We start from the raw sequence: 16,844 nt of genomic DNA on the forward strand, positions 1-16,844 counted from the left end.
ATTGCATACATCAAATCTACGTGCGCTTAAATCGGCCTTTTTCATACAGAGGCGATACCATATTTTCTATGGTAGTGCCGATACGATATCGCATCAACAGTACACTACCTACTCATGCTGAATAGAAATACATTGCTAATTTATCGAGTGTGTATGATACAAATCAAACATGAAAGATGGGATATTGAGTGGATATGGTATTATCAATGAAGAGGAATTCTTTGGACAAGCACTCATATGAAAGTGGGCAAACCGTAGACACGTGTTTCTGGCTATTTAGCCTTCGTTAGTACGGTACAGCCAAGTGTAAAGGATGGGCAACACTTGGTTGCGAAAAAAAGGGTCGATGGTGAATCCGCTTGTTTTGTTTTCGACCCTTTTTTTCGCAACCAAGTGTTGCCCATCCTTTACACTTGCTTTTTCAACTAGACTGGTTAACAGTTGACTTCAGACATCACCAAAAGATGGCAAATGAGACTTTGCCGAAACGTTATGAAAATAATCCTTATGGGGATAAAATACACAGAACACGGAGCGAAACCCGAGAAAACTGCTCTTATAACAAAAGTTATTCCCATCTTCAAGGAAATGCTAGAAAATTTGTATGATAGTAATACAATATAAAAATTATTATGAAAGGTCTCGAACTTACTGTTAGTGAGTTTGGCCGTGTCGAAAATAATGTTACATTTGAACAATTGAAACATGTCGATACAATAAACAAGTCACTACATTGAAAGAGGTTGACTCCTCACTGGATACAAAGAAGAATATCGAATTAAAATTTACTAAAATCGTTATTTGTTTCAAAATTAGGGATAACGGTAAAAGCCATGTGATTGAAGAACAAAGAAAGAGACAAAAAAACAGTTGACAATGACAGATGTCACGTAATTCAGTTTGTTAGTTTGTCGATGATAAAACTATGGAAAAAAAGGTAACTATTATGGACGAGTGTGATCAGAGACATCTGCTGTTCTATAAGTTACTCAATAAGAAAACCCAAAAATCAAATATGTTAATTAATTGAAAACACCCTCATTCGCCTTGAGGAAAACAAGTTCAGAGGTGTTGTTAAATAAAAATAAAACCCTGCCATTGGGAGGTTGAAAATTTGTTCAAAAAAAAAATTTGAAATGTCATGAATTATATTAATGAAGAACCAGAATTATTATTGGTTTGGAAATCATGTAGATTTTTGTTAGTGTCTAATAGATATGCATAGATTTCACTGAGGTGATCAATGACTGATCTTTTATTAAGGCAATTATTTGATTGTAATATAAGTGACATTTCCAAAGACAATCTTTTAGATGTATTTCTTTCAGTTGATAAAATTTTAGTTGAATTGTAGTCCATTTTATGACCTTCTTTGGAAACATGATTACTGAGAGCACATCTCTCAGGATGTAATCTACTATCGCCTTCATGAGAACTGATTATGTTTGAGTAATCTTGACATTTGACCAATATATTCCCTACCACATGTAGTTTACGAAATTCCCTGCAACAATTGATGAGATGTATATACTTAGGACAAAAAAAAACACGCATAGCTCTTCATAAAAGTAATTGTAAAAATTCAAAACGGAATTCTTGTGCTCTAACTCAACACCTTTTAGATAATGATCATTCAGTCGATTATAGTAACACCAAATATCTCCATTTCGAACCAGATTCAAATAAAAGGCAATTTCTGGAAATGGCTGAAATTGAAATTAAAAAAAAACAATATCAACAAAAAGACAACACCATAATGAATTAATTTTCCCTAACAAAAAATAAAAAACCTGAATACATCCTATGATATTTTCACAATATGAATCACCATGATAAACGACATTAAATAATTATTGTCATTTTCATGTTGAAGACTTCTTTCAAAATTAAAATTTTCAAATTAAATATCCTCACATAGCACAGGTACGCTCTTTTATCCGTTATTATATATATATATATATATATATATATATATATATATATATATATATATATATATATATATATATATATATATATATATATATATATATATATATATATATATATATATATATATATATATATATATATATGATGTGTTGTTTTTCCGGGTGTTCATCCGTTGTGTACTATTCGATAGTCGACGTTTCGCCATCATCTCAGATGGCATTATCAAGACGAGTTAATGCTTCGCTTCGAGAGGTGTAACTCATCATATTCTACCATCCGTGAAAACCTACATTGTAATATATATATATATATATATATATATATATATATATATATATATATATATATATATATATATATATATATATATATATATATATATATATATTTAGAAAAAGGTAGTCTTTTTGCTGACTAGTCAGAAAATAAGTGAAACAATATTTGGGTATGCAGCAGCAGCACTCTTATAACACAGATTCCAAGCTTTCGACAATCTTCATTATCATCATCTGAGATGCTACAATAAGGATAAAAGACAGTCATATTTATAAAATAATAAGTCAAAGCAACTTACAGTGTATGTGAGGTTATATGGCAGGTTGAATGAAATATGGACGTAACATATATGAAAAATTTCTATGGTGAAACTCAGGACGTTACAGACAAGCAATATATTAGATTTAATGATATATCATTGTATTATCAAGTTAAAAACCACCTGTTCCCTGAAGCACGTGGCACGTTCCATGCACGTGGTTTCCTCTGCACTCAGGACATTACAGACAAGCAATATATTAGATTCAATAATATATCATTGTATTATCAGGTTAAAAACCACCTGTTCTTCGAAGCACGTGGCACGTTCCATGGACGTGGTTTCCTCTGCACTCAGGACATTACAGACAAGCAATATATTAGATTTAATGATATATCATTGTATTATCAGGTTAAAAACCACGTGTTTCTGGCTATTGGCCTCATCAGCGCGGTGCAGCCAAGTGTAAAGATGGGCAACACTTGTTTGCCGAAAGCAGGAAACAACACATATGCACGGAGTCAACAACAGGAGCCAACCGCACATTTGTGGTTCCAGTTAGAAGACCTAGAATTCCCAGGCTACATCTAACATGACCACGTGACATCCTGGACCCGGATGTCACGCAGGTAGCTATAGCTGTCATGTCCCTATAGGACGAAACTACAGTACCGTTAGTTACAAATGAAAGTGGTGAAAGAAATATAAAGTTTCATTTCTCATTTTTCATGATGATTTACCACCACGAAGTAACGGCTACATCCATCAATTCATTGAAATAAATGATTGTTCAAAACACATACTCGTATATATCAACAATTTGCAATAATGACACTCAACCTGGAGTATTTTTGACGCTTGTTACTTCCAGGCGATGGACTGTGCTTCGGCCCGCAGTCAATGACATTTATGAGGTTATCGCGTGGTGTCCCTTGCATGACGATATGCACGCGGTGTTCGGCCTGTTTATTGAAGTTTCGCAGGAATTCTTACATGTACGCGAGAATCTTCAATCTTCATCGTCGTAATACTGAGGCATTCGAGTTCGATGCAGCTATCAACAACTAATTTATCAAGGAACGGTTTCGGAGGAAGTTACGAAGGAATTTCTCAGCAATAATTTCAGAGGCGGATGTGAATTTTCGGTTGAAGCTGTCGTCATGATTAGCATCAATTATTCCGGCAAGACTATACAGGCTTTGATATTGGCCTATATTTGATGAAAATCTATGAAAACATATGAAAGATTCATTTCACTGTGATATTTTCACGAAACAGTGAGTTAGGTTAGATTAGGTCAAAAGTGAATTGGCCTATTCTATCGTATACCGCAACCCGCAAGAGTTTATTGTGGCTCACACCTATTCACACTCGGCCAAATAGACCCAGCTTCTTAACGAAGTCGATTAGTTTGTGTGGTGAATGGTCTTTCAGTTCAGATAGTAAGAGTACGGCTCTGCCGAACTCTAAAGACCTGATTCGGTCCCCAGCAGTACAGTCATAAAGTTTATGCTAAGGTAGTGAGGTAGTCGGATAGTCGGATAGTCAAGTTGCAAGATTCCCACTTTGATACCCACGACAATCTTCCCATATGAGGGTTTTTGTACGTCAACTACACCTGAGAATGCCTTGGATTCACCCGTACAGGGCTTTTTCGCCTCTGGTTTTGGTGAATCATTACTTGAGCGCAAACGTTTGCTAACCTTTTCATGGGGCGTTTGTTCCCCCATCTGAGACAAATTCTGCCGCTCAAGAATTTGGTGCAAGACGGTTTTTTAAGGTTCAGTTGTTGGATCAGGAGTTGGGGAGCTGAGAAGCCCTCGCTCCTGAACTAAATTGACAGGGAGGTCAGTTGGATTCGTTAACTCGACATCCATCTCGTCTGTTGACTCGCTCCTGATCTAAGTTTACAGGTAGGTCAGTTGGAGTCGTAAGCTTGACATCCAACTCCTCTATAGACTCAGCGTCAGAAAGAATTTTCAAGTTTACTCTGTCCATGAAAGTCCCATGAGTAGCTATGGAAAGAAGGTCAATCACGGCAGAGCCCCGTATTACCGTGACAAGGCGATGCTACGACGAGAGGGCGCCCGGTATCTCGAAGGTTCCGTAGAGAGACAGCTGATAGGCTCAGTGTCATTCATCCTCTCGGCAAGGATACACACACCTTAGGATTAAGCCATCGTTGGGATGCGAGTCAGTTAGGGAATAACAGTACCACAAGTGATTCTGTCATTGCCGTATCCAGCGGGGTTACGTGGAAGCAGGCATCCGATGGCCGGTTTGCTCAACCCCCATATCCCAAGTCAATGCACTCGGCGAAAACAGCATGTATAGTGGTTCAGGCAGTAAAAGATGAATGAGGACAGCCAACCCGCCTCACAAAACAGTAACATTTGTTCAGTAACATAATCTTCAGATAAAAGCAAATTGTAGGCTAGTAGGCCTTGAATCCATGTGAAGCGTTTTTGTGAACTTCCAAGTGAAAATCTCACAATAAAATGTTTTTTCAATAAATAATACTATTCCAAACAACACTTTTCTGTATTTGAACATTCAATGGTTGTTTACTCTTGCATCAACGTATAACTTATCAACGAAACAAACATTTACGAACAAATGTGGTGAAATGAATATATAAGGAAAACTGTCTGAGTTATGTGTTCAATCTTGAAGTTTCCTTGAGTTTGACTAGGAAAGTAGTGAAAAACTCCCAGAAAAAAGTCAAAACCAAGAAAATAGATAGAAGTATGAGAACGGTGTCATAAAAAGGAAAATATGTTCAAAAATCTAACATTAAATACTTCAAAAAGTTCACGAAAAATAACAGTAGTTTAAAAAACCATAAAAACACGCTTCAATAACAACATACACTAAAAAATAAAGAATAATTGGAAAATAATTCAAACATGTGTTCAGCATCGATAATAAGTCCTATGGATTGATATAATGACTTTAATAAGTCTGAAATAAAAAAAACCTATTTGTGAAAAAAACCACATTGTCAAAAAAGCCTGCTTTGAATTATACTTACTTCATTAGATTTAATTGATATCCTTCATGGATACAGGAAGTGAAATATCAAATGGAGAGAAATGTAATACATTGAAAAATAGAATTCAGAACCTCAAAACCTTAGATTATATTCATCAGTCAGCATTTACTGCTTCTCCCTAGTATGAGTATGTACCCTCGATTTCATTACTGAGGTCATTCTAACAGTGAGTACAGGATTCCTTTCAACAGCATGGGTGTTAATTCAAACCCATATCAATTTCCATCAGATCCTCTTTAGGGAAAAACAGGTTAATCTGAATACCGTCTGCATCGAAATGAAATTTGTCAGTAAGATCGTAAAATTCATGTGTATAGTGAATAAAGAGTAGAGGAAATGATATTGAATCTTATGGAACTCAGGTATTGTGAAATTTCCATATCTACCTTGACCGACTGGATTCGATGTGCAAAATAGTGATATCACAACAATGCAATGATATGATTGTTTTTACTTTCATTATTATTACATCACGAGGTGATCTGCTATGTCCAGCCTCATTCCAAGTGGTAGATCGGGGGAACATTTCTGTTCATCCCCAGCCACCGCCTTAGATTGAGGTGAGCACTTCTGTCCAGCCTCGGGATTGGTTTTTGTTTTTGTTGTTTCTGTTCTTGTGTTTGTTTCATTTATGTATGTTTTCAAGATTAGCAGGGGAAGAGTTGGTCACCTCTGGCAGAGCCCCGCATAACCAGAGGCAGCCTGATCACAATGAGGTTTCGCCCAGTTTCCCAAAGGGATCGTTCGTGACCGCATATCACCCTGCGTCCATTCAGTTGTCGGCACGATTCCTTACACTTTAGCTTGGGTAGGCTGGTCCACGGTGGCATGTTTTGCAAAGGCTTTTGGGGGTTTTAGTTCCGCTCACCCTACTTATTTCTGCCACTGACCAGAAGTCCGGCGACCCCATCCGTAAGCCACATTGGCTTCCCGGACAAGGGCTTTAGTCACCTGGCCGTTCCCCTATCCGCCACCTGGAGACGCGCCCGATAGGTAGCCCAACCCATGGGTTCTAGGATCATGTTGAATGTATTTCAAAATTTTCAGTTGTAACGGTAATATTAAAATAATATTATTCGAGAAAATATGTAGATGATTTTTGAGGCCTTTTTTATTGCAATATGTAATTATGAACATCTTGGATACCACTATAGTGAATTCAGACCCGGGTAAAAAACATATTCATATACATATTCATATTTGGTACAGAAAATAGACGATATTCTCGCCTGTTTCAGATGTACTACAAGACAGCTGAACCAATTCATGACATTATTTGATAATCTTGATAGAAACATACATTTTACACTCGAAACAGATATAGAGAAACAGAATAATTGATTACACCTGACCATCAAACACGATTATAATAAATTTGAGTTCAATGTATTCAGACAACCGAGCTATTAGAATCTCAAGTGACTCTTTCCATCCCGATAATCATGAATTGGCAGCCTCCAATTCAATGTTACATAGAGCATTCCCGTTACCTTTGTCTGCTAACAATTTCTTTAGGGAAATTGGTTTTAACGCATATACAATGCAAAGTTACTCAGAAAACAAAGACCCAAATTTACGTATAGATTAATATACTTCCAGATCAAGCAATCAGAAATCAAAAAATATGTAAATTCAAATGTATTTTAGTAAAAGAATAGACAATTGTGTTTCAGAAAAACCATGTGGAAATGACATCCAGGCCACATATTAGGTTATAAAAACATAGCAAGTTTCAATTCTCATTTGTCATGCATGTATGGGTTCCTCCTTAATTGAAGAAATATTTTCGTTTATATTCTGTATATCAGAAGGTACTGATTACCTTACTTGAATGATATTGAATCATCAATTCAATTCAATAAATTGATGTAGCCGTTACTACGTGGTAGGAAATCATAATGAAGAAAAGGGAAATGAAACTCTCTATGTTTTTTACCACTTTTATTTGTAACTAATGTTACTGCAGTTTTGTTCTATACGAACATTTTTAAACTTATACAATAAGGTTCATTGTATAAGTATACGGACATTTTCAAACTTATACAATAAAGTTTATTGTATAAGTATACAGACATTTTCAAACTTATACAATGAAGTTTATTGTATGAGTTTGAAAATGCCCGTATACTTATACAATAAACTTTATTGAATAAGTTTGAGAATGTGAAGATTTTGAAATGACTTTTTCAAACCTTCACAATAAATTTTATTGTATAAGTAATTGTTAAACATTTTCAAACTTATACAATGAAGTTTATTGTATAAGTTTGAAAATGTCCGTATAGGACGAAACTGCAGTAACGTTAATTACAAATAAAAGTGGTAAAAAACATAGAAAGTTTCATTTCTTTTTTCTTCATAATTCAATTCGAAGTTGAAGTATTCATCTCATAATTTTTGTTAGATGTTTGTGAAAAGGCAGGACTGACATATAATTGGAAGAGTAGTGGAAGCAAAAAAATTCTAAAAAAAAAAGGGAGGCTGAGAATATTGGATATATAGAATTAACGTAACAAGCAAAATAGGAGTAAGAGATGGTGTAGTAGAAAGCCAAAAACTTTCTCTCCCAGGAGTGAGACGTTTCAAAGTATGGGGGAAATGCATGAGCACAAACTAAACATAAAAAGAAATGTTCCTTCTTGGTGTAAAAATTTTTATTACTCAAAGGAAATGTGACCACCCTGCGGTGGAAAATACCACTTTTTGTCAAATTTGTCAAAGTTGTATGTACTAGTACAGAAGAAATAGCTTCGAATTGTTTTCAACGGGAACTTGATATTTAGACCAGAGTCAATAACTTTTGACCCCAACAAAAATAACAGTAGTATAAAACCCATTGAAAAAGGATTACAATATGATAAAAATGGGTTAAAAATTTCGAATTTGAGTTTTTTCGATTTTTTGGATTTTCTGAGAACATTTACTGTAGTAATGTATTTTTTCACACCATCAGAATGTAGAGCTTTCAACGGACATAAAGCACACCGACTTTTTGATGAAAGCTGATATTTTGACGAGAGAATTTTCGATTGGAAATAAGGGTGCTTTTTTGATATTGAGTCAAAATAAGGTGACAAAATGACTATTTGAAATCAATTAAATTACAGTGTATTTGGGACAAGAAAAGGTAAGTTTTCACCAAATTTCGTAGCAAAAAATTTTCTGAAAAAGATAAAAATAAAAAACCAATAACTTGGTTATTTGAATTTTTCACATGAATTTTGAGGTTATGTGAAAAAATTGTAGGTACCTACAAAAGCTGTAGATCTTTTTATTACCTACAACTTTTCCGTTAAATTTTCTTCCATAGGACCAGTAGTTTTGCCGGAAATCAGGATAAACCATTTTTCACCCTTAAAAACTTCCCTCCCACTCCCCTCCCAGTTCCCGAACTCAGATCACCCGTAATTTATTTTTTCTTTCATTTTTATCATATTTGCCTCCTTTTCTAATGGGTTACATTCTACTATTATTATTTTTCACTTTTTACCATTTTTAAATGGTAAATTATGGTAATTTATGAATCTGAGCCCAAAATGATAAATACGTCGTCACCTACATATTGGGTCCAAATCCTTGGAGAGTATTCTGATTTTTTGCTCACATTTCAAATCGGCTTGTGAATGGATTAGCCATGAAGGGTTTTTTGCTGCCGTACCCTCATTCTGCTTATAGAAAAAATTGTTGAAATAGAAGCAATATCCCAAAGTACTCATTGATTTTCAAAAAAAAACCCAAATATCGAGGACGGCGAGATATGCGGAAATATCAGCATCTCACAAACTTACGTCTTCGATTTTCTTGATGAATTCTTGTAAGTTAATGACAAATAAACTGGTCTGCGGAATCGATAAGGTTTCGAAATGCTCTGTTGACCATTTGACGAGACAAATGGCTGCATCGACTTGCCTGGCGGATGAATTCTAGGCACGGAGCAAGTTTTTACACTTTTTGAGTATGTTTTTCACTCCCGAAACCATCCTAGGCAGTTGTTTTTTTTGTATTCGATTTCAAAGATTGTTCTCAATTGAGTTACAAATTCTATTGCAGAGGTCAGATTTGTCTATGAGGCTATCATTTGTCTGCTACTTATCAAATAATTGATTCGAGTAAAGATGTATAAACAGCGACGCATCGCCGTCAAGACTGAATTTCAGGCCAGTCGAATTTGCCGGTCCTGATTCAGCCACTGCGCCCACCGTGAGCCGGCAGCAGACTCTGGGTCTCTATTTCTGCTCTCAATCGTATTCGGTCCGCGATCAGAGCCGGCCACCCAATCGCGTGTCACTGGTGCCATGGATCGCGCTGCGTGTTTTGTGTGTTTTGCCTTTTGTGTGATTTCTACGGCTTTAGGGCAGCCGCCGGGGAATCCCGTCGGAGAGCCGTGCCAACCTGATAAGTTGACGGTTTACAAAGTGGTGCTGCACACTTTCTGGTCCAGGGACACATTCCCGAAGCACTATCCGGATTGGAGGCCGCCAGCTCAGTGGTCCAAAGTTTTCGGTGAGTCGGCATTTCGGTTAGATGTATGAGGATTTGGGTGGAAGATGCTACGTGCTAGTCTTGATGAAAAAAATATAGGAAAACAAATCTTATATATGACATAGGTAGTACTAGTAGCACCAGCAAAACTGTTGCTTCAACTCAGCCAAAAGCGAGGTAGTTCTCATTGAAAGTAACATGATTTATGATTTATTTAAAAAAGCTATATCTAGTTAACCACTTATTTGGATATATATAGCAAACTCAAATTCGGAAACTCAAGATGCTAAGTCCATTCTCTTCCCAAAATACTTTTCATGTATTTAATAATATTTTCAATCATGTAGCAACTCGCAAATGATTGGAAAGGAATGAGAATCTTTAGATAACACTGTCACTGAATAATTGTAAAATCAAGTACCTCAAAGTAAAGTTCACAAAAATGAAGAAATTCTCTTCTTTATTGTTTTTGTGTCTATAGCTTATCGGGAATGTTATCAAAAGTCTCCTATAATGGCCTATCCATTCCGGTTTAAAATGGCTTTGTATGATTCAAATTATTGTGATGATATTGACATATATAACGAAATCAATTCGCACTATTACTAACCATTCAAAATCTTGGGATGAGAAATTTTGAGAACTACTCGCCTATATTATCTGTATTGAAGACGTGACAATGATGTCCCTAGTTTTCTATGTGACTGGATTCCATTTACAAAGTAGATGTGCACAAATATGCCAACTAGAAATGATAATTATAAGTTATACTTATTGCTATAACAAATCGACGCAAAACTATGAAATCATTGTTTGTTTTTCTAGTGAATATAAAAACTACCAGATTACAAGTGAATCACTTGTAATCTATCAAAACAACTTAATTTTTTTGGTTTTACCATGAATACTAAATGAATTCAGCTACCAAACTGTTGAATCTATTCATGTATAATTATAATCAAATTTGAAATGACAGAGTTATTTATATTCATCCCCATGTTGAATATTACTCATTAATGCCATTTGTTTTTGCTTGAAATTGATCCTCAAAACTACAAAACGTTGAAAATCATAAAATGAGAACTATATTGATAACTACTTGTATGGTTGCCAATATTATGTGTGCTAAATAAATTGCATTGACACTGTTTTCTATATGACAAGTTTCAACCCACAAAAGATCATATTATTCAGGTTCAATATATTTCAATTGATTCACTGTATTGATTTTTGATTAGTACAAATATGTTACTGAAAATAATAATACATAGTATTATTGCTAAAAGAAATGAAATGTTTCCATGAGTTAACAAACTACCGAATGAAATTGAATACATTATATCAGTGGTAATTTTCAGAAGAAAACTTTCTGTTTTTACAATGTACACCAAATGAATTAACGAGTGAATCGAGCTGCTATTTCTATTTATATTCATTATGTAAAATTTAATTATTTCATATCTGATTCTGATGGTAGTGGCAACTCAATAAATGGCCTTTGGACTTCAGGTGATTCTTCTGGAATGTTCTGGACGTGCAAATCGGCCTACCGATCGTAGTAGAATTATTTCAAGATATATTTAATCTTCACTTTTATACTGAAATACCAAAAAAAGTGAACCACAATATTGACATGGAAATATTTAGGTGAAATACCGCATGAGATAATCGAATTCGATCGCAGAACTCTCACATAAAGTGCATTTCAGTTGAAACAAGCCTTCTCAACTGAGTCATTTAATGATTAACCACCTTATCAGAAACCCCCTTTCCACAAAAAACCGTTTTGTCAAAAATCTTTAATGGAAATAATAGGCGAGTGACATCTTATTCGATATGTCTTTCAATTCTCAGCCAACCCTGTGCTTTGATAGGTTTTCATTAATTTCGAAATAGAAAGTGAAACTGAACAGACAAACTCACTTCATCAATTGTTTGAACTAGCACTATTGAGTTGCATAGACAGGTATGAACAAGCTTTTGTTTCATTCTTTATATTCTGAAGAATATCAATTATTACCTGGTAATTTGTTTCAGTGTCTTAGAAAGTCTTAGAGATGGCTTCATCTCTAAGACTTTCGATTCAACCATTCCTTTAGAAAAAAATCCAGTGGATGCAGATCGGTGGATCTGGGTGGCCATTTTGTAAAACGTATTATTTCAATTCATCGATGGCAGTTATTATCGGGGATTGTTGCACTGGTATTAATCAATATGGAGTAAGGCATATTGGAAAACCACCCCATTTCGCAACAGATGGTTCAATTGGATGATTTTTTTTTGTTTGGCGAAACTTGATTATTCAGCAAATTGGTATATCTTCCACCTTCCGGATACCTAAAATTTTTGCTGAAACAATATTTAGGTGTGGATTTGGCGTGCCATATTAGGATCTGAATAACTTCAGTATAGAAAATTTGGACGATTCACTTGCTCATTCTGATAAAAGAGTCATTTATCCAAGAAATATTAGGGGTACACTGAAGCTGGATTACGGTTGCCGCGTTTCTGAAGGATTTCACAAAATTCAGTCTCACTCCAATTCATGTATTATTTTCATTTTGTGAGGGTGGAATTTGTGTCCTTCGAAGAAATCTTAAAACGATTGTACCATTCACCGTGATAGTTTAAGAAACTTAGTCAAAGTCTGAATATTTTCCATCGAATCAACTTGCCTTAGAATTGCCTTATTTATTGACTATTTCTGAAAGTCATGCTGCATGTTATTAATGTTACTAATTGCCATCAGTTTATGTAATAATTTCAAGATTTATTTTTGTTTAATATTACTGCTCAGACGATTTTCGTTTGAAATTGGAGAAATGACTCTTGCAGATTTTTCAAAAAGTAAAACAAACCTAGTTTTTCAATCCGCTTCGGGAGTGTATGCACCATTTCTGATGAAAGAGGGTGTTGATTTTTACGTAGAATGGCTCCTCCTGAAAACGAAAAGTGACGTGTTTCACGATCTCAATATTAAATGACTCACTCATAGTGGCTCTCTTCATTCAACACTATGTTCAATTCAATTAATTCTAAACATAAATTGGGAATATGAACAGATTAAATACTTTATATTCGTAAATACTGCGAAACCATTCAAAATAAACTTCTGTTATTCTCGTCTGTGAATATGATATTCATCATTGTGTGTTGATTGATTCTACAGCGACCATTGAAAAATATGACAAGGCAAAAATAAGAATGATGTGTAGAGAAATTGTGAATGATTCATTTGACATTGAAAAAAAGTTTGTTAATACTCGCAATCACTGCAAAAGAAATATTATTCATTGCAGATTTAGTAGAGAAGCATGCAGTATTAAGCAAAATTCACTTATATAGTTTACTCTGAGATTTTCACTATTGAAAGTTTACAAAACCGCGGCATGTGTTTTGATATGTGAAAGCTTCCTAAGAATGAAGGATAACCTAAAATTAAATAGGAACTATTATATTATCTAAATGACTTTTTTTGATGGTTTATGCAAAACAACTATAGATGTAGTGACTTTACAAGTGTGGAGTAATGTGGACACAAGGAATGTGGATGGACTTTTGGCAGAATCTTCCAGGATTGACTCACTCCAAGGCGTTTATTCACCCTTCGAAGCTTGATATCAAACAGTTGTTGACTACTGTAGGGATGAACTACGATGTCTAACAGGCCTTCTTACAGGTCACTGTCATTTGAATCATCATACGCAAAGTCTCGGACTGCCGGAAGACAGTGTGTTGCCCCTGTTTGGAAAATGATGAAACAGCAGGGCACAAACTTTGTACCTGCCCCGCTGGGGCAGGCACACTGAAAGACCACTCACCATACAAACTAATCGGCTTCGTTGAGAAATTGGGTTTATTTGGCTGAGTGTGAATAGGTGTGATCCACAATAAACCCTTGCGGATTGCGGTGGACCTAACCTAACCTTATGTGAAATCACATTCTGAATATTGCTTGTATTGTATGGAACGATGTGGTTGACATTTTGAACTTCAATAATGTTAAAAAGCGATGATGAAAAAAAATATTTTCAATCGAAATTGATATTGAAAAAAACGATTATTTTGGTTTTTCTTAATTGATAGATTCAGCAACTACTGAACCGATTGAAAACGTTATTTTTCTTTCAGAAAGTTTCATTATCAGAGAATTGGGTTATTATATTTTCGAAAAACTAGATCTTTCTAATATATATTAAAGTACATATTTTTCATCGACTTTTACGAAATAAATCAATTTTCAATTGATGATGAAGTCCTTGATGAAATAATTCCTCTTAGATTTCTTCGAATTTAGAGATGAGATGATTGACAAGTTTCTACTGGGTTATTTCTTCATATCAGTGCGTTCAATTCAAATTATATTCCATAATTTCAACTTCCATGTACGAACGAATTGAAAATGGAATGATGGATGTAGCCGTTACGATGTGGTAAAAGATCATCATGAAAAATGAAACTTTTTATGTTTTTTTCATCACTTTTATTTGTAACTAACGTTACTGCAGTTTCGTCCTATAAAAACATACAATGAACTTCGTTAGAAAATGTTCTTATAGGACGAAAGACGAAAAAAAGTTTCATTTTTCATTTTTCACATTTCTCACAGTAGATACGTCAATAAAAATGTGAAAAATTCAGTATTATGTACAGTGAATACCAAAACATCTATATTTCGCTATAGTATATTGTACTCGTTTCATATAACAGATTTGCAAAAATTAACAGTAGAACAATGAAGACATCTAAAAAATTTACCTTATTACCGAGTTTATTACACTATTGAAGTTAACTGAAAGGATTTCATTCCTGAAAATGAAAAAATTTTAATCAGTTTTAGTGAGATGGCCAAAAATCATTTTTTTCTTGATTCAGCTCAAGTAAATGGTCAGGATACCATTCTTCAAATATTCTGCAAACCTCAGAATGAATTCTTGTCTTATCACTCATTCCAATCATTCAATAATATCCCAATTTATTGAATCTCAGATAGGCTCATTTTTGAAACAATTTACTTCTTTCAGTAAAAACGATTGATAACTACAAACTACTGACGACATCTAGCGAAATCATAGCTATGAATGGCCATGATTCCTCCTAGGTGGCTGGGAAAGTTAATAACATAGCTACCCAAAACACGGGGCTATAATCCAGTCATTTAAGCTTAAATTAGGTAAGAATCTCGGAATTCGAGATACCCAGCTGTAAGTCTGTAAATACTTATATATTGACACCCTAAAAGTTGTCTCAAAACCTACATATGGTAGGGTGTAAGCAACTATTAAATTTCAAGGTCAAAGGTCACAAAAATCGGTTTTTTGCGTTTTTTTGGAAATATCTCATTTCCTATGGGTTTTTTGCTATTTGTATTTATTATCAATATTGTAGAATACAAAATTCTCTACAAATTTTGTTGAAAAAATTTTTTATACGGTGAACCGTTTTCGAGATAGAGGGCGGAGAGCGCGCGGTCACAGCATCACTTTAGGTCAACCGGTGCCTCCGGTCGAAAACGCGCCATATATAGTTGATGAACTATCGATAAATCAATAATTATAAATATTTGTCAATTTTTATATATTATTTTTGATAAATACATGAATTATTTACAAAGGCATTACAGTTCCAAAATAATTGTTGTATTTGACGGATATTCAGACTACAGTAAGAACGTAAAAGCTATGGAGCAGCAGAGAAGACCTGCTGCACTTTCAAAAACGTATGAAGTTTGTTTCGATGAAACAATGGTTGTACCAGTTACTCAAGAAAAATTCTTATCAAATCGAAATAACAAAGATAAGTTCATTAATATGTTAATTGAAAAATTACAAGCTGCAAATATTACTACTAAACAAGCAGCCAGAGATTATGCGGATGTTCTTATTGTTGAAACTGCAATTGAAGAATCAAAGTCTAAAAAAACTGCAGTTATAATAGGACAAGATATTGATTTACTTGTAATTTCAATTGGGCGTACACTGTCTTACGAACAAGAAATTTTCTTTAAAAAAGTTGGGAAAGGTAATGTAAAAACGGAGATATACTCGACTAAAAGTTTTGATAATTATCCTCATTCTAAAAAACATATTTTATTTCTGCACGCATTAAGTGGCTGTGACACAACTTCTGCGCTTTTTAAAAAGGGAAAAAAATCATTTTTAAAAGTTTTTGAGAAACTGACAAATTTGGATGAACTATCTGCAGCATTTGAGGAAGAAAATTGTTCGGCCCAGCGATTATTAAAGAGTGCAACTCAAACCTTATTGGCATTCTATAATGCTCCGAAATCTGTGAAAAGTCTCGATCATCTTCGTTATATACATTACGTCAAGTCTACAAAACTCAATGAACCTGTGCAGCTTTCAAATATTCCACCAACAAGTGCAGCTACTCATCAACATTTTAACCGTGTATATTATCAAGTTCAAACTTGGTTAAGACATGATTTGGAACCCCAGGTATGGGGTTGGGCAATGCGAAACGATTTTCTGGAGCCTATCATGACAATTTTACCACCTGCTCCAGAAGATTTGCTAAATACAATTTTCTGCAACTGCAAGAGTGGTTGTGGTTCGCGATGCAGATGCAGGAAAGCGGGCTTGCGATGCTCTTTAGCTTGTGGCCAATGTAATGGGCAAGCTTGTCTCAATGCTCTACCATATCAGAGCGACATTAACGAAGATGGAACCTTTGACCCCGAAATCATGGAAGAACTTGAGACAAATGTCGTTGAAGACGATAATGAAGACCAGTTTGAAATTTACCAGCAGCCAGAAGACGACGATGAAGAGGAAGAAGATGATTAAAATTATAAATTGTAGTTTTTGTACCCTTTATTCCATT

At 34.7% G+C, this 16,844-nt stretch overlaps 1 protein-coding gene across 1 annotated transcript in view; it reads left to right on the top strand.

Annotated features, from left to right (window-relative positions):
- The first annotated feature begins 9,717 nt into the window (after window positions 1-9,717).
- The window catches only part of mspo (M-spondin), a 593,209-nt gene continuing 586,082 nt past the window's right edge, over window positions 9,718-16,844 (top strand). Inside the window, exon 1 of the mRNA XM_074172813.1 lies at window positions 9,718-10,022. Within this exon, the coding sequence (XP_074028914.1) occupies window positions 9,815-10,022 (208 nt within the window). The 5' untranslated portion in view covers window positions 9,718-9,814. The remainder of the gene's footprint in view (window positions 10,023-16,844) is intronic.

Source organism: Leptinotarsa decemlineata, unplaced genomic scaffold (assembly GCF_025532065.1).
Source record: "Leptinotarsa decemlineata unplaced genomic scaffold, Ldec_3_MD MMD2_tig00000199_RagTag_RagTag, whole genome shotgun sequence".
In the NCBI taxonomy this organism is placed as follows: Eukaryota; Metazoa; Arthropoda; class Insecta; order Coleoptera; family Chrysomelidae; genus Leptinotarsa; species Leptinotarsa decemlineata.